The sequence below is a fragment of the Schistocerca serialis genome, chromosome 5, assembly GCF_023864345.2.
Source record: "Schistocerca serialis cubense isolate TAMUIC-IGC-003099 chromosome 5, iqSchSeri2.2, whole genome shotgun sequence".
NCBI classification, from domain to species: Eukaryota; Metazoa; Arthropoda; class Insecta; order Orthoptera; family Acrididae; genus Schistocerca; species Schistocerca serialis.
In genome coordinates, this window is record NC_064642.1 from 230,865,247 (window position 1) to 230,890,941 (window position 25,695).

At 43.0% G+C, this 25,695-nt stretch overlaps 1 protein-coding gene across 3 annotated transcripts in view; it reads right to left on the bottom strand.

Annotated features, from left to right (window-relative positions):
• Nucleotides 1-25,695, bottom strand: part of LOC126481147 (probable cytochrome P450 301a1, mitochondrial) — a 517,008-nt gene that overhangs the window by 10,763 nt on the left and 480,550 nt on the right. For all 3 annotated transcript variants that reach the window (XM_050104709.1, XM_050104710.1, XM_050104708.1), the window contains 3 exons: nt 16,772-16,944; nt 11,916-11,997; nt 1,125-1,331 (listed from right to left, as the gene is read on the bottom strand). In XM_050104709.1, the coding sequence (XP_049960666.1) occupies nt 1,125-1,331; nt 11,916-11,997; nt 16,772-16,944 (462 nt within the window). The remainder of the gene's footprint in view (nt 1-1,124; nt 1,332-11,915; nt 11,998-16,771; nt 16,945-25,695) is intronic.

Genomic DNA, 25,695 nt, shown 5'->3' on the forward strand with positions numbered 1-25,695 from the left:
GGCCGCACAAAAGACACCAGGAGAGGAACGGTGGAGGGGGTAACGGCTAGTATATATAGGGTGCCGAGAGGAACAGCACAGCTTTCGTCAGGAACCACTTGACGATGGGAGCGTGTACGTCTGCCGAAATATTGTGGAGAAATTACGACGCTACCCGGTCGGATACCCGAGAACTGTTCAAACTCGTATATAGTTTTACCGAATGCAATGGAAGAGGGGCACAGCAGCATTATGCTGAGCCGTTCCCACAGCAATGGCAAACAGATGAAAGTGTATGTACTTTCTCCGAAGGTTGTTGAATTTCTCTGTGTTTTATGTAGCACATTTTATTGATTGCATATTACCGGCATTTACAGCGTTGCGAAGCCACACTCATGGATTCACCCTGTATATCACTTAGTGCGAGGCCCTAGAAGCATAACTGAATGACCGCAGCGGAATTTCAGGACTGATGGAGAGGTACCACTGGTTACACCACAAGCTACAACTGTTGCAATGGTGTTGGAGGAATTGTTGGGACGAGTGAAAGGTGGCGTGAACAGAGAGGATGGTTCAAATGGCTCTAAGCATTATGGGACTTAGCATCTGAAACCATTAGTCTCTTAGACTTAGAACTACTTAAACGTAACTAACCTAAGGACATCACACACTTCCATGCCCGAGGTAGCATTCGAGCCTGCGACCGTAGCAGCACCGCGGTTCCGGACTGAAGTGCCTAGAACCGCTCGGCCGCAGTGGCCGTCAACAGAGAGGAAAACAGTCTCGTGAGCATACAAAGAAGGGAAGTTTTAGAAATGTCAGAGAACACAAAGCATTTGTCAATGGACATATCGTTAGACTACGTCTGTAGTTAGTTGGAAAATGTGGAAGTGGGTGTTATTTATGGTTACATATAGGAAAGGTAACTTAAAAAGGATGCAGTTTGGTGGATGTACTTGAGTCCAAGCGCATATCAAAAGATCTCGAAGAAAAGGACAGAATGCCCATAGGTGTTCTCGACACCTAGACATGGAAGAGGGCAGGAGTTAGTAGCAGCGTGGGCCAAGTGAAGGAAAGGGACCTACTTGACCAGTCGAAGGTAGAAGCGACGCCAGGCTCTTCAAGGTCGAGCACAGACTACTTACCCTGGCCAATAAGGTGTAGATCTCGAGCTCGGCGAACCTGCGACCGATGCACATCCTGGGGCCAAAGCCGAACGGCATGAAGGCGAATGGGTGCGCCGTCTGGGCAGAGTCGTCGTCCTTGAGCCACCGCTCGGGAATGAACTCGGAGGGCCGCGAGAAGTGCTCGTCCGAGTTGGTGAGCACCATGTTGGCCAGCATGATGTTGACCTGTCCACAAAGATATCGAATTGTCCAGACTGTGTCCATGTGCGTTCAGTAAGTTTACAGACAAAAAATTACTCAGTCACTTAAAACAGCACGCTGGTCGCTTTTGAGCGCTGTAGGCTGTGTGGAACTTGTACCATACAGTCGTGGGACTGCCCAAAGGTGACGTAATTCTTGGTAGTGAAGTGGTGTGCATGTTCCAGTCGGTTGTAGGGAGACATGACGAAATAACAAAAAGGGGCTATCGTGTTTGGACATGCTATGACCAAACTGGGAACAAAGTTGACAGATTTGCTTGTGTATCAGTGTGGAGTGTCCAAGGTGTCTCGTAGGAGGGATGTATCACTCGCAGCCGTCGAAGGCGGTGTAAGAACTGTGGTTGCACAAATATAGTAACCGACAGGCTCCAGGAATAAAGAGTAACGCCTTGTCAATGGTAACGGGTTTCAAAGCCAACAGGAATTACAGTTTTCAGTGAACGCAGGTTCATTTAAAACAGTTTCTGAGCGATCATTGCGAAGTGGACTGTGTGCAAGGGACATCTGGAGTCAGGTATCTCGAAATGGCGTTTTCTCACAGCGGCACGTACGTCTTCAAGGTGTCACACAACACAGACCAGACATTATCTGACTGGACACGTGTACATGATCCAACGAATCACGGTTTTGCATCTTTTCATGTAACGGAAGGCATCTAATGCACCGACAGCCCAATCCAGTGTTTACTTCACAATGTGTGGACGTTGTTGTCTAGGTCAGACATGGTTCTCTGACGTTTTGGCTGTTTCTTTCGTATCAACACTTGGGACAACTTACTCAGATTACTATGAACATGAACCAGGACGTTTATTTCAATTTTCTTGGCGATCAAATGTTGCCCCTGCCTCTACATTTTCGTGATGAATATGCTGTGGACACTCTCTTCTTGTAAGAAGGGAACAGCCGAGTTCACATCGCTGCACCCATATATTCCTGTTTTGATGAACATACAGGTACCACGTCATTATCTCTAATCTCGACTGGCCTACTAAATCATCTGATCTTAATCCCCTAGAAAATATCTGGGAGAGTGATTGTAACAACCAACATTCCTGCAGTCTCGTATTTCTACTGGATCAAATCAATATGTCACTTCCAACGGATGTATCATACGTCAAAAAGCTTTGGATTCTCTTCCTTGCCGAAGAGAGGTAATTGGTTAGATCAGAGGTGGTGTTACTAGATACTATCGAAGTGTCTCCTGAAGACCGATTGATTTTTTTGCACGGTGTGATTTTGTACTGAAGCTATCTATTTGTACCATAGATTAGCTTGATCAATATGACTATGCCAGCTTCCACCAGGAACCAAGAATCAAATAGAATTGTGTGGACTACAGTATCAGCACTAACGCTCGATCTCCTGCAGCTCGTCCTCATCAAGAGGCGTGGAACAAGCATACAGCAGTACCGCCGCAGGACACAAACAAGAAAAATTATTAACTGTAACAATATACTTGCTAAATATTAAATGTGCAAAAAAACTTCATTCACGTTTCAGCACTGATGTTGTAATACGACCTGCACCTGGTCATAAAGGGACTAATTTTTATGTAAAAGACAGTCAAAGCCCAACAGTATACTTCAATGTTTTCAACATTTCACATTATTGTGATTTTGGTAATATAACTGAAATATAATGTCACTGTAAAATTATTCTATATGAAATTTAAACATTTATTTTTAATTGTGATATTTCATGGTAAATACTGTTATGCCTAGAGCTGAATCCATTCCTTCCTATCTTGTGTTGATAGAAACGGCATTGTACTGGTGTTGCTCTCTTTGTCCATAAGTGAGAACAGTTGATCTTGAATTATAGGTATAAAAGGCTCTTTAAAACAGGGTGTTTTATTTTGGGTATTCAAATGTAAAGCAACTGCAGTAATGCACATTAATGTCAGGTGACATCACAAGCTATTGCTGTATAAACGTCGAAGTTGATAGTAAGGCCTAGCGCCTTTCAGTAGGAAAGCAAAGTACTTTCTGGATACACACTGCACAACTAGCACCCAAGAGGATCCACTTCCTAAGCCACGCCCACATTCACATCCCGTTACCCTTCTCCCTGCCTTCCCATACCCTCTCCTGTAATCACAGCCCAGTATTTTATCAACTACTGAAAAAAACTGCCAGTCTCTATGCATCCCAGCTTGGCACCATTTTTTTTCTACTCCTCCTTAAGCTACACCCCTCGGCCAGTCAGAGAGCTTCTAAATCAATACACATATCTAGCTCACATCTCAATATTTTACCATGCAATCAAATTTTTCAACTCCACCTTAAACCATGCTACTTGGTCAAACAGAGACCTTCGAAGCACACACGCAACGAAACACATATTCACATCTCCCACTCACAGCCCAGTATTGCACCAACCATTAAAATGGAACAGCCATTGAGAAAGCTCCCTATGTATGGATGATATCATTTTCATCCAGTGGCAATGTCAAGTGCATTCTGTCCGCATCTGAAATTGTAGCAGCTGAACGTGTGGTGATATATATACAGGGTGGTCCATTGATAGCAACCGGGCCAAATATCTCATGAAATAAGCATCAAACGAAAAAACTACAAAGAATGAAACTCGTCTAGCTTGAAGGGGGAAACCAGATCGCGCTATGGTTGGCCCGCTAGATGGCGCTGCCGTAGGTCAAACGGATATCAACTGCGGTTTTTTTTTACATAGGAACCCCCATTTTTTATTACCTATTCATGTAGTACGTAAAGAGACATGAATGTTTTAGTTGGACCACTTTTTCCGCTTTGTGATAGATGGCGCTGTAATAGTCACAAACGTATAAATACGTGGTCTCACGTAACACTCCACCAGTGCGGACGGTATTTGCTTCGTGATACATTACCCGTGTTAAAATGGACCGTTTACCATTTGCGGAAAAGGTCAATATTTTGTTGATGTGTGGCTATTGTGATCAAAATGCCCAACGGGCGTGTGCAATGTATGCTGCTCGGTATCTTGGACGGCATCATCCAAGTGTCCAGACCGTTCGCCGGATAGTTACGTTATTTAAGGAAACAGAAAGTGTTCGACCTGCAACAACTGATGATGCCCAAGTAGGTGTTTTAGCTGCTATCGCGGCTAATCTGCACATCAGTAGCAGACAAATTGCGAGAGAATCGGGAATCTCAAAAACGTCGGTGTTGAGAATGCTACATCAACATCGATTGCACCCGTACCATATTTCTATGCACCAGGAATTGCATGACGTCGACTTAGAACGTCGTGCAGAGTTCTGCCACTGGGCACAAAAGAAATTACGGGGCGAAAACAGATTTTTTGCATGCGTTCTATTTAGCGACGAAGCGTCATTTACCAACAGCGGAAACGTAAAACGGCATAGTATGCATTATTGAGCAACAGAAAATCCACGATGGCTGCGACAAGTGGAACATCAGCGACGTTGACGAGTTAATCTACGGTGCGGCATTATGGGAGGAAGGACAATTGGCCCCCATTTTATCGATGGCAATCTAAATGGTTCAAATGGCTCTGAGCACTATGGGACTCAACTGCTGTGGTCATAAGTCCCCTAGAACTTAGAACTACTTAAACCTAACTAACCTAAGGACATCACACACATCCAAGCCCGAGGCAGGATTCGAACCTGCGACCGTAGCGGTCATGCGGTTCCAGACTGTAGCGCCTTTAACCGCTCGGCCACTTCGGCCGGCCTTAAATGGTACAATGTATGCTAATTTCCTATGTAAAGTTCTACCGATGTTACAACAAGATGTTTCACTGCATTACAGAATGGCGATGTACTTCCAACGTGATGGATGTCCGGCACATAGCTGGCTGGCGTGCGGTTGAAGCGGTATTAATTAGCCTATTTCATGACAAGTGGATTGGTCGTCGAAGCACCATACCACCGCCCGCACGTTCACCGGATCTGACGTCTCCGGATATCTTTCTGTGGGGAAAGTTGAAGGATATTTGCTATCGTGATCCACCGACAACGCCTGACAACATGCGTCAGCGCATTGTCAATGCACGTGCGAACATTACGGAAGGCGAACTACTCGCCGTTGAGAGGAATGTCGTTACACGTATGGCCGAATGCATTGAGGTTGACGGACATCATTTTGAGCATTTATTGCATTAATGTGGCATTTACAGGTAATCACGCTGTAACAGCATGCGTTCTCAGAAATGATAAGTTCACAAAGGTACATGGATCACATTGGAACAACCGAAATAAAATGTTCAAACGTATCTACATCCTGCATTTTAATTTAAAAAACCTACCTGTTACCAACTGTTTGTCTAAAATTGTGAGCCATGTGTTTGTGACTATTACAGCGCCATCTATCACAAAGTGAAAAAAGTGGTCCAACTAAAACATTCATATTTCTTTACGTACTACACGAATATGTAATAAAAAATGGGGGATCCTATTTTTAAAAAACGCATTTGATATCCGTTTGACCTATGGCAGCGCCATCTAGTGGGCCAACCACAGCGTCATCTGGTTTCCCCCTTGAAGTTAGACAAGTTTCGTTTTTTGTAGTTTTTTCGTTTGACGCTTATTTCGTGAGATATTTGGCCCGGTCACAATCAATGGACCACCCTGTATATATAACTCATCTTGTTGTCTGTTCTTCCCACTTGTCAAGGAGCAATTTTCAGTCCCACAGTTGCTGCAATGTACAATGAACCAGAAATTAAAGGTTTCCACATCTAAATTATATTATACATCAAAATATATGTCGCTAAAATTATATATATATATATATATATATATATATACTCTGTCAAGTAGTACCACCTTGCCTGCTTAGTATGTTAATTTAGCGACATGTATTTTGATAAGGGAAATGGATAGGTTAAAGTTAGATTTAGTGGGAATTAGTGATGGTCGGTGGCAGGAGGAACAAGACTTTTGGTCAGGTGAACGCAGAGTTATAAATAAAAAATCAAATAGAGGAAATCCTGGAGTAAGTTCAATAATGAATAAAAAAATTGAAGTGCGGGTAACCTACTACAAACAGCATGGTGAACGCATTATTGTGGCCAAGATAGACACAAAGCCCACGCCTACTACAGTAGTACACGTCTATATGCCAACTAGCTCTACAGATGATGAAGAAATTGATGATATGTATGATGAGATAAAAGACATTGTTCAGGTAATGAAGGGAGACGAAAATTTAATAGTCATTGATGACTGCAATTCGATAGTAGGAAAAGGAGAGAAGGAAACATAGTAGGTGAATATGGATTGGGGGGAAGAAATGAAAGAGGAAGCTGCCTGGTAGATTTTCCACAGAGCATAATTTAATCATAGCTAACACTTGGTTCAAGAATCATAAAAGGAGGTTGTATACATGGAAAAAACCTGGAGATACTAGAAGGTATCAGATAGATTATTAATGGTAAGACATAGATTTAGGAACCAGGTTTTAAATTGTAAGACATTTCCAGGGACAGATATGGACTCTGACCACAATCTATTGGTTATGAACTGCAGATTAAAACTGAAGAAACTGCAAAAAGGTGGGAATTTAAGGAAATGGGACCTGGATAAACTGAAAGAACCAGAGGTTGTACAGAGTTTCAGGGAGAGCATAAGGGAACAATTGACAGGAATGGGGGAAATAAATACAGTAGAAGAAGAATGGGTAGCTTTGAGGGATGAAGTAGTGAAGGCAGCAGAGGATCAAGTAGGTAAAAAGACGAGGGCTAGTTGAAATCCTTGGGTAACAGAAGATATATTGAATTTAATTGATGAAAGAAGAAAATATAAAAATGCAATAAATGAAGCAGGCGAAAAGGAATACAAACGTCTCAAAAATGAGATCGACAGGAAGTGCAAAATGGCTAAGCAGGGATGGCTAGAGGACAAATGTAAGGATGTAGAGGCTTATCTCACTAGGGGTCAGATAGATACTGCCTACAGGAAAATTAAAGAGACCTTTTGAGATAGGAGAACCACTTGTATGAACATCAAGAGCTCAGATGGAAACCCAGTTCTAAGCAAAGAAGGGAAAGCTGAAAGATGGAAGGAGTATATAGAGGGTCTATACAAGGGCGATGTACTTGAGGACAATATTATGGAAATGGAAAAGGATATAGATGAAGATGAAATGGAAGATACGATAGTGTGTGATGAGTTTGACAGAGCACTGAAAGACCTGAGTCGAAAAAAGGCCCCAGGTGTAGACAACATTCGATTAGAACTATTGACAGCCTTGGGAGAGACAGTCCTGACAAAACTCTACTATCTTGGGAGCAAGATGTATGAGACAGGTGAAATACCTTCAGACTTCAAGAAGAATATAATAATTCCAATCCCAAAGAAAGCAGGTGTTGATATATGTGTAAATTACCCAACTATCAATTTAATAAGTCACAGCTGCAAAATACTATTGCCAATTCTTTACAGACGAATAGAAAAACTGGTGGAAGCCAACCTCAAAGAATATCAGTTTGGATTCCGTAGAAATATTGGAACACGTGAGGCAATACTGACCCTACGACTTATCTTAGAAGAAAGATTAAGGAAAGGCAAATTACGTTTCTAGCATTTGTAGACTTAGAGAAAGCTTTTGACAAAGTTTACTGGAATACTCTCTTTCAAATTCTGAAGGTGGTAGTGGTAAAATACAGGGAGCTAAAGGCTATTTACAATTTGTACAGAAACCAGATGACAGTTGTAAGAGTCGAGGCACATGAAAGGGAAGCAGTGGTTGGGAAGGGAGTGAGACAGGTTTGTAACTTCTCCCCAATGTTATTCAGTCTGTGTATTGAGCAAGCAGTAAAGGAAACAAAAGAAAAATTCGGAGTAGGTATTAAAATCCATGGAGAAGAAATAAAACTTTTAGGTTCGCCGATGACATTGTAATTCTGTCAGGGACAGCAAAGGACTTGGAAGAGCAGTTGAACGGAATGGATAGCGTCTTGAAAGGAGGATATAAGATGAACATCAACAAAAGCAAAACGAGGATAATGGAATGTAGTCGAATTAAGTCGGGTGATGCTGAGGGATTTAGATTAGGAAATGAGACACTTAAAGTAGTAAAGGAGTTTTGCTATTTGGGGAACAAAATAACTGATGATGGTCGAAGTAGAGAGGATATAAAATGTAGACTGGCAATGGCAAGAAAAGCGTTTCTGAAGAAGAGAAATTTGTTAACATCGAGTATAGATTTAAGTGTCAGGAAGTCGTTTCTAAAAGTATTTGTATGGAGTGTAGCCCTGTATGGAAGTGAAACATGGACGAGAAATATTTTGGACAAGAAGAAAATACACTCCTGGAAATGGAAAAAAGAACACATTGACACCGGTGTGTCAGACCCACCATACTTGCTCCGGACACTGCGAGAGGGCTGTGCAAGCAATGATCACACGCACGGCACAGCGGACACACCAGGAACCGCGGTGTTGGCCGTCGAATGGCGCTAGCTGCGCAGCATTTGTGCACCGCCGCCGTCAGTGTCAGCCAGTTTGCCGTGGCATACGGAGCTCCATCGCAGTCTTTAACACTGGTAGCATGCCGCGACAGCGTGGACGTGAACCGTATGTTCAGTTGACGGACTTTGAGCGAGGGCGTATAGTGGGCATGCGGGAGGCCGGGTGGACGTACCGCCGAATTGCTCAACACGTGGGGCGTGAGGTCTCCACAGTACATCGATGTTGTCGCCAGTGGTCGGCGGAAGGTGCACGTGCCCGTCGACCTGGGACCGGACCGCAGCAACGCACGGATGCACGCCAAGACCGTAGGATCCTACGCAGTGCCGTAGGGGACCGCACCGCCACTTCCCAGCAAATTAGGGACACTGTTGCTCCTGGGGTATCGGCGAGGACCATTCGCAACCGTCTCCATGAAGCTGGGCTACGGTCCCGCACACCGTTAGGCCGTCTTCTGCTCACGCCCCAACATCGTGCAGCCCGCCTCCAGTGGTGTCGCGACAGGCGTGAATGGAGGGACGAATGGAGACGTGTCGTCTTCAGCGATGAGAGTCGCTTCTGCCTTGGTGCCAATGATGGTCGTATGCGTGTTTGGCGCCGTGCAGGTGAGCGCCACAATCAGGACTGCATACGACCGAGGCACACAGGGCCAACACCCGGCCTCATGGTGTGGGGAGCGATCTCCTACACTGGCCGTACACCACTGGTGATCGTCGAGGGGACACTGAATAGTGCACGATACATCCAAACCGTCATCGAACCCATCGTTCTACCATTCCTAGACCGGCAAGGGAACTTGCTGTTCCAACAGGACAATGCACGTCCGCATGTATCCAGTGCCACCCAACGTGCTCTAGAAGGTGTAAGTCAACTACCCTGGCCAGCAAGATCTCCGGATCTGTCCCCCATTGAGCATGTTTGGGACTGGCTGAAGCGTCGTCTCACGCGGTCTGCACGTCCAGCACGAACGCTGGTCCAACTGAGGCGCCAGGTGGAAATGGCATGGCAAACCGTTCCACAGGACTACATCCAGCATCTCTACGATCGTCTCCATGGGAGAATAGCAGCCTGCATTGCTGCGAAAGGTGGATATACACTGTACTAGTGCCGACATTGTGCATGCTCTGTTGCCTGTGTCTATGTGCCTGTGGTTCTGTCAGTGTGATCATGTGATGTATCTAACCCCAGGAATGTGTCAATAAAGTTTCCCCTTCCTGGGACAATGAATTCACGGTGTTCTTATTTCAATTTCCAGGAGTGTAGAAGCTTTCGAAATGTGGTGCAACAGAAGGATGCTGGAGATTAGATGGGTAGATCACATAACTAATGAGGAGGTACTGAACAGAGTTGGGGAGAAGAGGAGTTTGTGGTGCAAATTGACAAGAAGTTGGGATCGGTTGGTAGGACATGTTCTGAGGCATCAAGGGATCACCAATTTAGTATTGGAGGGCAGCGTGGAGGGTAAAAATCGTGGAGGGAGACCAAGAGATGAATACACTAAGCAGATTCAGAAGGATGTAGGTTGCAGTAGGTACTGGGAGATGAAGAGCCTTCCACGGGATAGCGTAGCATGGAGAGCTGCATCAAACCAGTCTCAGGACTGAAGGCCGCAACCTCAACAATATAATTTAGATGTGGAAATATTTAATTTTGGGTCCGTTGTACTTTGCACTAAGTTTGGTACAGAGACTGAACTTTGCTCCTTGCCAAGTGGAAACAACAGATAACATGATGAGATACATACTGAAGGCTGTTTAGTCTGAATAGCTGGCAAATGCTGGACTGTGAGTGCCTGTTTTGTTTTAATGACTGGTAAAATACTGGGCTATGATTGAGAGATTTAAGTGTGTGTGTGTGTGTGTGTGTGTGTGTGTGTGTGTGTGTGTCAGACAAGTCAAGACTTGACAAACCTGTGCTTCTGTTGACAAAGCATGTTACTGCTCTCCTGACCTGTTACAGTCACGTTTCGACATCTACTAGCAGACATTATTGTGGTACATAGTGGTTGGCTGGTTCTTTAGTGTAATGCAGGTAGTTTGGATACTTTTGTACATGATTAAAATGGCAGCTCTGTGGCTGCAAACTGACGGGCTGTTTCATTTATTTTGTTTAGGTCGTGAAGATACTATTGCGCATGCCTATTGTGATGGCTCTGGGGCTACATATCGAATGAGTGTTTCATTTTAATGATCAGTAAAATACTTTGTGTGATTGTTTTGTTTTAATGGGTAGTAGAATATTGGTTCTGGGTAGATAGGACTGGGAAAGGGGAGGGCAGGGGGAAAGGCAGGGGGAGGTGTGTGGCTCAGGAAGGGGCGTATATTAGGAAGAGAGTGTGACGTAAGAAAGGCACATTGCTCCTCTTAGTCGCTAGTCACATGGCTTTGATCTCAAATTCCCATTGCATTCCTCGTCCTTTGGTATTGTGTTAGTCCATGATATTCACTTATAACTAATTGGATTGTCTAGCAACCATTTGTAATTCACCTAATCTGAAACCACACAAAGAGTAGCATTACAGATATTGGGTACAGAGGCACATGTTTCAGTCCTTGTGTTTGGTCATGGCACAATTTAATAACACTTATTCAGTTTCAAAAGAAACACACACACATACACACAGTCAGTTCATCTGGCGAAATGTGCCAGGATCACATCACATTTGCACCACGTGGTAGGAGCTATATTAGATGGTTAGGCACATATCAACAGGAATGTGATTCTAGGAAATACCCTACCCTTCATAAATAAGTCTGCTGGTACCAGTTCCAGATGTCGCCAGTTTGAATCCTAGTAGTGACATATCTTCTGTGTCTACAGTCTAACAAGACAATAATATCCCCACTCATTCAACATTTGATGTTCTGTATTTTCGAGATGAGCACCAAGAATAAACTACACCTATTCCCCACTCTCCAGTAAAGTTTACTTGGAATAATCAGAACCTAGATTCATCGATCATTGGAGGGTAAATACTTGTTTTAGATGTCAAGGTGGCTGGACTTCACATTATGCAGGTACTAAACCCCAAAGTTCTCAAGCATATGGTAACTTTTATTGCAGTTTTCAAGAGATAGTTCTAGTATGAGAGCAACAGTTGGTCGTAGAGCTGTCTACTCACCCCTCGAGGTATACGGTAGTTGCTGAGCACCAGGTTGTCCACTGTGACCTGTCGGCTGCCCCCTATTGCCACAGGATGCAGTCTGCCAACATAACATGTACACCTCACTGTAGAAATGCCAATAAATGCGATTCCTTGAAACATGCTGTTAGCAGTGGCGACGATCAGCAACAATTAAAACATAATATTATGGAATTCAATTTTAGGAGATATTAAAAAACTAATGGTAAAAGTTTAACACTTAGCAAAGAAGACTGTGTACATGAAAGAATCTGGAGACATCAGAAAATTTCATGTAAATTATACAATGGCAAGACAAAGATTTCAAAACCAGGTTTTAAACTTCAAAATTTTTCCAGGGACGGAATTGAACTCTAACAATAATTTATTGGTTATGAGTTGCAGAAAAACTGAAAAGATTGGAGAAAGGAAGGATATTAAGGAGACCGGACATGGATAAAATCAAACAGTCAGGAGTGATAGAGAGATTCATAGGGAGCATTAAACAGAATGGGCCCTACGATCTATATTTAAATATAGCCCGAATATAGGCAAACATACGTTCATAGTATTTGGAGATTCAGAGAAATATGATGACAAAATTAGCTAGAACAGACTAACTGGAATTCTAAAGGTAACAGGGATAATATGTAGACAGCGGGAAGTTATAAGCAACTGTTACAGAAATTAGACAGAGGTTATAGGAGTCGAAGGACATGAGAGGGAAGCAGTGGTTGACAAGGGTTTGAGGCAGAGTTGTAGTTTATCTCCGGCTTTTTTTCATTCTGTACCATGAGAAAGCGCTAAAGGCATCAAGGAGCAACTTGGATAAGGGATTAAAGTCTAGGGAGAAGAAATGGAAGCTTGGAGGTTAACCAGCGTCATTGTAATCATGTTATTGAGGATAAAGGACTTTGATAATCATTCGAATGAAATGGATAGAGCCCTGGAAACAGGTTATAACATGAACATCAACGGAAATAAAAGGAGGGTGATGGAATGTGGTCGAATTAAATCAGTGATACTGAGGGAATTAAGCTAGAACTTGAGACACTAAAAGTATTGAATGAATTATACTATTTGGATATCAAAACAACTGTTAATGGCAGAATTAAAAAGGATATTATTTGAAGACTGCTAATAAAAAGAAAAACATTTCTGAAAGAAGGGAAATTTGCTAACATCGAATATAAAATTAAATGTTAGGAAGTTTATTTCTGAAGGAGTTTTTCTGGAATGTAGCCTGGTATGGAAGTGAAACGTGGACGATAAGTTGTTCAGACAAGAAGAAAATAGAGGCTTTGCAAATGTCGTGCTACAGAAGAATGTTGAAGATTAGGCGGGTAGGTCGAATAAGTAATGAGGAGGTACTAGGGTTGCATACTATAAAAATTACGGTTCCGCAGTTTTGGTACAGTAAATGAATGACATAGTAAATGGTAGGATTAGCGGCAGTATTGGTAATCTTGGAAGGGAAACAAACGTAAATGAATGTGTAAAAGAGAAACAGGAAGTCGACGACTTCTCTTTATTTGTTTGATAATTAGAACCGCGTATCGTTCTGTCTAAAACCATCGTGTGTTTTTGTATCCTTACAGAATATAAATTGCATTTCATAAGTAAAAAGAAATAAGTTGGTAATGTAACTCCTAAGCTTTTATACAACAAAAACTTACTTCTGATTCAAGTACAGTTTTCGTGAATAACCATAAAATAATCTACATAATTATTGTTGTTATGTTGTACTCAGTAGAATGTTCTTCTTTTTGATCAACGGCAAAGGTTTCCTGTTGTTGGTGATAAACGCGAAAGTTGTTCATGAGTAACAGAAACATGTTTTATATGAGCTTGACGCAATGTGGAAGTCGTGATTGGTACACATATTTTTTGGGTCACATGAACCTTCTCTCCACGAGTATGGCGCTTCCACAGTTACGTCTTGACAACCCGCCTGTTATTACACATCCAGTGCGAGCGCCTGCGATGGTAAATGAGGGAACGGTGCTGATTAATTTTTAATACTCCCATAGACGATCATGTAAGGGCGGTTTTTGACCAATTTATCGGTATCGCGGGTCCTCTTACCTCTCTAGATACTCGTGTCACGGGAGCGTACCACGGGATAGTTCTATGCTGCTTTTACGATATTTCATAATTGATGTCCGCTACGTAGGGAAAAATTGCTGAATATGAACGCTGGGTCATCCCATGCTCTTTTTTGATCAGAACATGACGATTTTTTTGCACCTGATGATGTAGCTACAAGTATAATGTTGCGAAATCGGTCGTGCTTCTAAATAAAGTACTTATAGCTGAACCGGTTTTATGTTCAAAACGCATGTAGGATCTTTGCTGCCCAAGTCTATAGGGAAACTACCGTACCCTTCGCTTAGCTACGACAGTCTACGGTAGTTTTACAACTTTAGAGGATATTAAATGTCACTGGAGTAAAAAAAAGAAAAAGGCACAACCTGACCAAAACAAGGGATGCGTTCATAGGACATACAAGGAGGAATCAAGAAACGTCAGTTTAGTAATGTAGGGAAGTGTGGGAAGTAAGAATTGGAGAGGGAGGCTGATGGATTAATACAATAAATAGGGTGAAAGATATGTAGGTTCCAGTAATTATACAGAGTTGAAGAGGCTTGCACAGAATGCACTGGTGTGGCGATGTGTATCAAAACAGTCTTACGAATGAAGACCACAACAACAGCAGCGATGGAACAGAACTATGCACTTTTTTCTACTATTGTATCGAGGGTGTAAGTAAGACTTTCAGTTTTTTTATTTATCGTGGTTTTATCAGACCTCTTGCAGCGTGATTACGACTGCACAATTGTAGGATTTTTTATTGCGAAAACCATTAAAACTAAATAACAGACGGTATTTATTCCCTGCCACCTGGTTCTAGATTAATAAGTCATTCATTAGTCTAGGCATTCGAGGAATATTCAAAAATGGTTCAAATGGCTCTGAGCACTATGGGACTCAACTGCTGTGGTCATAAGTCCCCTAGAACTTAGAACTACTTAAACCTAACTAACCTAAGGACATCACACACATCCATGCCCGAGGCAGGATTCGAACTGTAGCGCCTTTAACCGCTCGGCCACTCCGGCCGGCAAGGAGGAATATTCGAATGCTGATTTAATATCCTAATGTTGATGGAGCTTGTGCATTAACGATGTGGTTGCCTTTAGTAGTGTGACGTCCCTTCCCTCCTTCTTCACTCGCCGGGGTGGAGGCACGACTCTTAACGGTGTTCGTCCCCGTTGGTATGACGTGGGACAGCACCTGTAACTCTCGTAAGAACACAACTCCTCGCGTGGTTTAGAAATATTCTGTTACCTGTCCGCAACAGTCTTCTCATCTTCTGCGAACTGGTAAACTGCAATCGTTTGTTTTTATTTTTGTGCCCGGTTAGTTCCGTGATGAAATAAAATCTTGATTCTTGATTTCATCATGACGGTCGCTTTTCACATCATACATAGCGAGGATGAAATTTTGCTGACTGCTGTTCCGTTGCTATACCGTTGCTACGTCAAGTTATTAATAACGATTCGACGTAACTCCAGAGATAACTTATATTGGAATAAATGTTTTTTTAGTACCCCGTAATACTGGTTTAAACTAATCACTTTTCACTGTCCATTATTCATGTACTCACTTAGTCACTTCAAATATTTAAAGAGTCAATCAACTTATATTAATACACATTGTATTTTCCGTTTAATGAGTTAGGTGACACGTAAGATTTAGCTTTTGACTCAGATTTTATTGTTCTTTCTGTAATTAATTGTTTGTCCCTACAACACACGCACACAGATGTATCATTCAAGATTAACTTCTGTTCAGTTCGCTTTTGTTCTACAATATATAGAACTAAAGCAAGCTGGTGCTTTTCATTTATTTTTATAATGTTGTTCTACCAAGAACCGACGGAAGATTCTGTTAATCTGTTCGGTTCAGTAATCGTGACTCTGACGACAACTTTTGATTAATCGTCGTCCTTGTCTTTCTTCGTGTCGTCGTTTTATTGTGTCCTACTCAAGACTACGAATTGTTTTTCTGTCGTTGATCCATTGCTCTCAAGGTTTGTAACTGTTCATCAGTACGAAGGCTAAGTCCGAAAAACCAATATCACTCAATTGAAGTCTAACACTCGTCTTACTATACCGTCGCGTTGAGAACGGTAAAGACTAACTTTCATCAGTCGAATAACTGAGCAATACTTCAATCCCTACCTCACGAATTATCAAACTTCCAAAACTGAAACAATCTAATAGCGTTTGCGTCCAGACAACTATGGCAAAAGTACTCTAGACCGACTCAAGAGCAGCTAACTAACTGAACATTTCCATATCCGAGTTGCACTGTAGTCGCATTGAATTTCCTTTTCGATGCGGCTACACCGCTCTTCCATGGTAAATGTTATCTTTGACTGAATTACTTTCTTGGATTTAACCTTCGTTCATATGATTTTGAATTTATTCTATAGATGTTTGATAAAGAATCTGTGACAATCCTTTACTTTTATCTCTCCTTTTTGTATGCTATTCTCAGTATTTGAATGATATAGGTGTTAATCAAAATATTACCAGTGTAGATTTTATCATCAATAGTTGCCGTTCCTGTCAAGATGACTCACTTCCCTACTTTAAGTTTCCACAAAGTTTGTTAATTAGGGTTTTCTGTCCTTCGGGCGTTACAGTAGCAAGACTCATCACAACCTGCAGAAAGCATATCAGCAGAAATGTTGCGAGCACTGTTACACCCGCTACAGACTGGACGCCACACACACACACAGACACACACACACACACACACACACACACATTGCAAACCTGCGTGCTCACCTCATGGCCTCCTTGACGCAGGCTTTGAGGTACTTGCAGGCCTCCAACTTGTCGGCAGTGAGTGGCTGAGAGGGTGAGTCCGGGAGCTGCGCCCTCACCTCCTGGTAGAGTTTCTCCTGGACCCTCTGGTTTTTGCTCAGGAAGTACATCGCCGTGGCAGCGGAGTTGGCCGTCTGGAAATGTCGAGTCTTATGGTTAGCCAACGTAAAGTCAAAGATACAAATAGATACATGAAAACAGTAGTGGATCTCAATACTTTGGGGCACACTACGTAGATACGGCAAACTCATAAGTGAAGGTAGATATTTTTAGCACCTATCAGTTCCGGGGTGTGAATATCGATAACACTTGCAGTGGTAAAACAATATAGTAGTACAGAAATCAGTAAGTTAACATAATTTACATTCATTCACTGGTCTCCCGGAGATAATATTCTGGAGTAATTCCTCTCTTATGCAAAAAAAGTATTCATTGTCAAAAAAAGGAATTAACATTTTTTGTAATGTCCACACACATATATCTTGTAGGCATCTCTTTAAACAACTGGCAATATTAACCACGATCTACAGTAGATTTACCCACTCATGAAATTTATTGTCAAGAATACAATGCAGTTTTGTAAGAGATAATCATCAGCAGAGTAATAGAAGAGAAAGTGATCTGCGCTTGCCTCTAATGAATCTAACTTTCCCCTAGGTAGGAGTACAGAGAAATCTTAAATAGAAATAATCTGCCAGTTGTACATACAGTGTGTCCCAGAAGGCTAATCTCTCGCAATGTTCCTTGCTATTCAGTCACCGTGACTAATGTGACTAATTGTAACAATAACCAGTGAAGAAGGCGGAGATGGCTGCAGAGTAGACAGGCCTTGTCTCCTCTGTTGCCTTGGTGAATGACGGTTTCGGTCACGAGTTTCGGTCTGCATTTTATTTTATTTTTTCCTGTATACCAAAAAACTGTGAGATTTTGGAGGGTCCCAGGAGAAAAATAAACTGCGAATAGATACTCTTGTCTGAAACCGTTCCCCACCATGGCAACACAGCATCACATCCATAGGAGACAAGAGTTTTCTATGCAGCAGCTAGCTCCATCTTCTCCACTGGCGAGTTTGGCAATCAGTCGCGATCACTGAATAACAAACAACACTGCGAGACGTTCCTCTTGTGCTTTGTCAGCACACACAGCCACGTTTGCTGCCGAAGGGGTGGCTTGGTGGCAATCGCTGGCGACTATAGCTTAAACGCTCTGTAGCGTCATTGGATGACGTTTCCAGACATGGGTTCCTATCATCTATTCGTTCCTCAAGACATCCTCTACAGCCCCTCGAAGTTTGTTGGTATTATTTTGTAGCGCCCCATATATATACACTCTAGATGCCACAGCAACGTTTTGTTCAACTGATACACTCCATGTCATAACGCTTATCATGAATATGATCTACAGAAAATTGAAGGAAACTAATGGCCATGTTTGGTTCGGTGATTGATTCGGGAGAGGGGACTAAACAGCGAGACCATCGGTCCAATTGGGTTAAGGGAGGATGGGGAAGGAATTCGGCCGTGGCCTTTCAAAAGAACAATCCCGATATTTACCTGAAGCGATATAGGGAAATCATAGAAAACGTAAATCAGGATGGCCGGACGCGGGTTTGAACTCGTCGTCCTCCCGCATGCGAGTCCAGTATGCTAACCACTGCACCACGTCGCTCGGTCAATGGCCATGTTAGATCTCTTCAGCCTACGGATAAAACAATCAGGAAACGATAACAGGCGCTGATAAGAGGAAAATACAATAACCTGAAGTTTGATGGTTTGGTGAAGTGCGGAGTCTTGACTGTTCCTAGGAGCTCTGTGAGCTCTTGGTAATATGTTCTAGACAGGAGATGTGGATGCGGCTAGGACTGGAGAGGATGTAATGTGAAAGAGGATATGTGATGAATACTGTGAAAGGTCAAGGTAGGGAGGAAGAGTATGTGAGTAGGAGGAGGCTGTAATGTTGGAGCAGTGCAGGGAAATGTTGTGCTGGAACCTTGAGTTGTGGTGTAATAAGTAGAAATGTTATATTTGACAGGGAGCTTAGGAATTAATTCATAGTCTGTCAAGGGAAGGTGGCTGAATCCACCTTGGGAAAGAACATGGAGTGCGTGGAGAAGTCAGCAATAGAGGCGTGACAGCAGCAGAGGGTTCTCATGGAGAGCGTACAGTGGAGAGTCAAAATTAATTTGTAGAGGGTGGGGAAGATGGCATCTGATCAGATGTGTGAACCTTAGCTGCTGGTACAGTATGTGGGTGGTGGATTGTGAATGGGTACGGAAAGCGAAGCAGAGTCAATGATGTTCAAATAGTTGGAAGGTATAGGTTAGACTTGGGGGGGGGGGGGGGGGGGATCCATATATCACTTGGACAGAAGAGCTCCTCGAGACGGCTGAGACTGTTGTCATGATTGTGGAATTAAGTTCTCATGTCCATTTACTTAGGAGTTTTAGTCTACTTTGATCTTTCCTTTAGATGGTTAGCTGGTAGAGGTCCCAGATAAACTTTTGATGGAGTGTTAGTCCACGTTAATTCAGCGTTTTAGTTTGGTGAATTGGTTTTTTAACTAACACGAGAGCTATAGGGGAAGTACCATCCAATAGGTTATAAATAAAATAGTTGAATAATTACAGCAAATTTACTACTAAGATCTGAAGTTAAAGCCTTGTATTACTTCTCTACAAAAGCAACATTCATTTTCTCAAATTTGCTAGATCTATGAGTTGACAAATCTCCTGTGTTTAAAATTGCAGAGTTTTCTGGGCAGAGTTATTAATGTATCACATTGGAATTCAAAGTTGATTGTTTTCCATATTTCATAAAATCCAAACAACATTCCTTTGGTGTCTCAGGCACTGTAGTCATAATACTAAAATGTAGACTTTCACGGCCGGAAATATCATGTCCATTATAATTATCCGGGCTGTTATGCTGTGGTCGGTTGATGAATTTTGTCTCAATTCCCAACGTTTCGTCTCCGACTGCGGGAGACATCTTCAAGGGGGTCCGTAGGTCGATGGAAGGTCCAACACACCCACTGGCTCGCTACTGACTGCCGCTAAATTCCGTATCCGCGCGCTCCCGCGCCGCGGCGTGACGTCACGTGTTTTGAAAACGTCAGTGCAATTGGCCGCTGTCCGTCGCCGTAGATCGCCGTTGGCATCACCCAGTAGTGGACGGGTGGTACACATCTTCTTTAACACCGGCATCCATATACCGTTTAATTTCACGCCCTCCTCCTTTCGGTTGAAACTGTTTGGGTGTTTGGCGATTTCGATTGCCTCCCTGTAGAGCCTTTCGTAGCATCCGCTTGTGGCCGCTAGTACTTGCGTCTCCTCGAAACGAATATTGTGGTTCCGTGGCTGGAAAGCATGCTGCGCAACAGCTGATCGTTCCGTTTCTCCTCTTCTACAATTTCCCTTGTGCTCTTCCAAACGTTTAGAAACAGTTATTTTAGTGGTACCTACATAAACATCACCACAGCTGCATGGGATCCTATACACTCCAGCTTTTTCCAGTGGTTTGCGAGCGTCCTTGGCAGGCTTAAGGTATTCCTGTATCTTCCTGGTGGGCTTGTAAATTACGGTAATATTCCGCTTCGTCAAGATCCTCCCTATTCTTTCCGTTACATTTTTAACAAACGGCAGGAAAACCTTAGATTTTGCAGTAGCCTGTACGTCAGTATGATTTCTGCGTGGCTGCCTCAACGCACGTTTTATTTCGGCGGACGAATATCCGTTCTTCGTTAGTGCATTGTGGAGATGTTCCATCTCAGCGTCGAGCAACTCAGGTTCACAAATATTTCTAGCTCTGTCCGCTAACGTCTTGATAACACCCCGCTTCTGTTGTGGGTGGTGGTTCGAATCCCGGTGCAAATAACGGTCCGTGTGCGTGGGTTTGCGGTACACTGAGTGGCCCAAACTACCATTTTCGTTTCTAAAAACAAGCACATCGAGGAAATGTAATTTGCCGTCTACGTCCTCCTCCATTGTAAACTGAATTCTCGAATTTATACTGTTCAGATGTTCGTGGAATCGGCTTAGTTCCTCCCTACCATGTCTCCACAGCACAAACGTGTCATCTACGTATCGGGACCATACATTAGATTTTTTGCTGGCAGTACCTAAGGCCTGTTCTTCGAATTTCTCCATAAAGAAGTTTGCAATTACGGGACTTAGGGGGCTTCCCATAGCCACGCCATCCGTTTGCTCATAAAAATGTTCATTCCACTTGAAGTATGTGGTCGTCAAACAACACTTAAACAGTTCTGAAATATCGGCAGGAAAAATTCGATCCAGCTGTTCCAATACATCATTAAGTGGAACCATGGTAAAAACGCGATACCACATCGAAGCTGACCAATATGTCCTCCGGCTGGATCACTATGCCATTCAATCTGCTGATGAAATGTGTCGAATTCTTTATATAAGAGTCCGAACGGCCCACATGTGGTTTCAACAGCGTAGTCAAAAACTTGGCTAACGAGTAGGTGGGCGAACCAATGGCACTTAGTATCGGTCTTAACGACACATTTTCTTTATGAATTTTGGGCAATCCATAAAGCCTCGGTGGTAGCGCAACTGAATTGCAGAGACCTTTCTGTACACTCTCTTCAATGGAGGACTTCTTTATTAACCGCGACACAGTTCTGAGAACGTTGTTACTGGGGTCCTTATTCAGCTTCCTATATGCTTGCGAATCCAGTAGATCAGTAATTTTACTCTGATAGTCGGCCACATCCATAACCACCGTTGCGCTTCCTTTGTCAGCTGGGAGAACCAAAATACTATCGTCTTCATTCAGGAGTTTTAAAGCTCTTCTCTCACCCGCAGTTATATTACTTTTCGGCGGTTTTGCATTGGCTGATATTCTCACGGCATAACAGCCCGGATAATTATAATGGACTGTAGTCATAAGTTTTACAGCTGACAGCATAAAGAATTTGGTTGATGTTTTTCCAGTGCCGATGATGATTTAAGTCTTCCCAGGTTTTCAGCTAGGTCTCTCGTCCGGTTTCATGAGGCACTGCTGATGCACTGGCCTGTCGCCAAATGTGCTCATGCCTTTATGCCTGCTGTCCAGCTGCCTCACCTTTCCCCTGTGGTCCAGCTGGCGATGCTCTTATACTGCAGATGTATGTAATGGTTACAGTTTGATGCATCGCAGTGACAAAAGGTTTGACTGGGCGTCTCTTGTTTGAGGATCAGAGAGGGAGAAAAAGTGAGCAATGTCTGAAAGATATTTGTATAAGCTTTAGACTTTTGTAGTAAATGAACTTGATTTTACAAATAGCTCATAAGCGTCAATAGCAGCCGTTGTTTGGTAACCACACCATTTCACGGTTGGGCGACAGTGAATTTGGGAGATACTAATTTACATCTATTGGTCACCTATAATCCGATCAAAGTCACTTGCTAGTTGACGTCCGTTACTGGCCGCTACAATGTTACCACATGCACTAACGCTCAGTTAAAGGCGACACGTAAACGCGACGATTCACTTCACTTGTCCTCAGGTGCTGTTACATGTAATGCGGGGTAGTGTTGGAAGTGGCTGCCGTCAATACGATCGGAACGTCAGATTCCCTTTCTACGTGTGGCATTATTGGCCAGTGACTGAACTGCAACAGGCCACGCGTTTCTTAGCCTTGAGTCTACACTCACGTCATAACCTAATCACAAGCTCGTGATGTGCGATGTAACCGAGAAAACAGCGGTCAACAACCTGAGGCAGAACTATTAATCACGCTCATTTCGTTCACGGTGGTTATATGTGACCTCACCGAGCAAACTCAAGGCAGAAAAATCTCAGTTTCTGCGCTAAAAGCGAACTGTCAATTCTCACTTTCACTGGTTACTTGGAAGTATCCTCACAGTGGCTACACGGGTTGATGCTATACCGGCCGATGAGCAGACTTGGTTCGCACTCAGTTGCACGCTATAGGAGACACAGGCACACTTCAAACAGAAAAGGATGATTGCAAGAAAAAACTAAGAGTAAATAAAAGAAGTCAATAACATTATGAAAATGGTACGACAAGGAATAAATATTAAACAGAAATCACATTTGAACCAACTAACTGAAGAAAATTAATGATTATTTTCATAATGATTTAAAAATAAAAAAGTTTTGTTTTCTGTCTAGATTCGAGCCCACGACCGTCTGCATGACACTAGTTTTGCTTTCCCACTACCTTACAGCACCAGATATGAGTACAGCGTTATATTTTTTCTCTACTGCTCGAGCAGCAACGACGATCGGCTGTCTTTGAAATGTTCGGTCTCATGTAAAGTCGTATGAAACTTATTTACAGTAGACCGATTTCTGTGATGTTAGTAATAGTTCAGCATGTGACAGAACCGCGCCTTGAGCTAAACGATCCAGTAGCAGCCGGCCGATGTAGCCGTGCGGTTAAAGGCGCTTCAGTCTGAAAGCGCGTGCGCGCTACGGTCGCAGGTTCGAATCCTGCCTCGGCCGTGGATGTGTGTGATGTCCTTAGGTTAGTTAGGTTTAAGTAGTTCTAAGTTCTAGGGGACTGATGACCACAGCAGTTAAGTCCCATAGTGCTCAGAGCCATTTGAACCTTTTTTTTTTTTTTGATCCAGTAGTGCAGTATATGCAAATTGTGAGTGTGTGTGTTTGTGTGTGTGTGTGTTGTTTTTGGTGTGGCTATCGTGTCTGATGAAATGCGAAATAAAAGGGCTCAGCCCAGGGTTCGAGAACCAAACACATCAAGAAAGAGTTCCAGACAAGAAATTAGAAGTTAGCTGACGTTTTAATGTGGCAGTTCGGCAACAGGGAACAGTTCGGGAGTGATGTTTAGCGCTCTGATTGGAGGAAGCCAGCTTCAGTGCGTGAACTGTCAATCAGCAAATAATTCTAATCATACTACAGCTTGTCGGTAAGCGATTTTTTCCTTGAGGCCACTTCAAGAGCAAAATGTGCATAAATCGCCTACTAAAACAGGGATTAACAAATCGTTGTAACTCAGAAGGATGTTGTATATAATAGATTTCAGCTATCAGTCGTCTTTTTTAAATTCTATTGGCAGATATAGATTTCAGCTACAAACTAGCCATTCTCAATGCACTATCATTTTTTATCAATGCATGTAATGCCTGTTGGTCGGGCTTCATCCACAGTTCATTGAGTAGTATTTAATGAACTGTGGATGAAGCCCGACCAACAGGCATTACATGCATTGATCAAAAATGATAGTGCATTGAGAAAGGCTAGTTTCTAGCTGAAATCTATATCTGCCAATAAAATTTAAAAAGGACGACTGATAGCTGAGATCTGTTATTTACAAGTCAATATAACAGTCGCTGCGTGCAACAGCCTTCTGAATGGAAGGTGACCTGAGTCAGAAGGATGTGTTTCAAAGCATCATGTAAAAATCTTAGCATTGGCTTTCGGGAATGCACTACGTTCGGAAAGCCATCAACATTCAGATGATTTTAAGAAAGCAATATTTGTTCTTGCGACATTTAAAGGAATGTAATTTCCTTCTAGCTTTCAACAACAAAACTTTGTATTTTCTTTTTTGTGAGAGTTACCTTTTCCGTTTGCCTGAGACAACCTGATCTTACGACACTACATAAAAACGATTTTACTTTCCATATAGTCTGCATCTACATCTACGTATATACTCCGCTAGCCACCAAGCGGTGTGTGGCGGAGGGCACAATTCGCGCCAAAGTCATATTCCCCTTCCCTTTGTTCCACTCGCGGATCGCGCGAGGGAAAAACGACCGTCTGAACGCCTCAGTACGAGCTCTTATATCCCTTATCTTTGAATGGTGATCATTGCGCGATTTGAAAGTTGGTGGTAATAATATATGCTCTACATCCTCGGTGAAGGTCGGATTTCGGAATTTAGTGAGCAGCCCCTTCTGTTTAGCGCGCCGTCTATCTGCAAGAGTGTCCCACTTCCAACTTCCTATGAGGTTTGTAACGCTCTCGCGATGGCTAAATGTACCAGTCACGAATCTTGCCGCTCTTCTTTGGACCTTCTCAATCTCTTGAATCAGACCCAAATGGTAAGGGTCCCACAGAGACGAACAACACTCCAAGACAGGACGAACTAACGCATTGTAAGCTATTTCCTTTATTGAAGGACTGCATCGCTTCAGGATTCTACCAATAAACTGCAATCTAGAGTTCGCCTTACCCATTACTTGTATAATCTGATCATTCCATTTGAGATCATTTCGAGTAGTCACACCCAGATAACTGACGGACGTTACCACTTCCAAAGACTGGGGATTTATTTTGTACTCGTACTCGTTATTGGAGTAGTGCTAAAATTTTAATTATCACTTAGCGAAAATCAAGCTGCTACACTGGTGGGGAAAAAAAATCGCAACAGCAAGATGGAGATGTGCAACACAAACGAAAGTCAGTGAGCGTGTTTCTACAACTGATGGTCTCTATTCAAATTTCGCAGCAGTCATGTAAGAGTAGCACTAAATATACGGTGTAACGGTCATGGGCGTTAGTTACCTTTGAGACTGGAAGTCAAGAATTCCTTTAGGGCGACAAAGACGACATTATCAACACGTCACTGAGTTCGAACGAGGTCATGTAACAGGGTTACGAGGAGCTGTATGTTCCTTCTGCGATAATCCAGAAAGACTTGGCAGGGATATAGCCACTGTACATGATTGTTGGTAGCGGCGGTCACAATGAGACCGGGCTCCGGACAACCACGTGGCACAGACGAGAGGGAGGACCATCGTGTTAGGCGTGGGGCGCAGGCGCATAGTACTGCATCTGCAGCAGCAATTTGAGCAGCAGTTGGCACCACTGTTACAGATCGGTTACTTCAAGGACAGCTCCAAGGCAGACGCCCTGCAGCGTGCATTCCACTGACCCCAAAACCGCCGTTTGCGA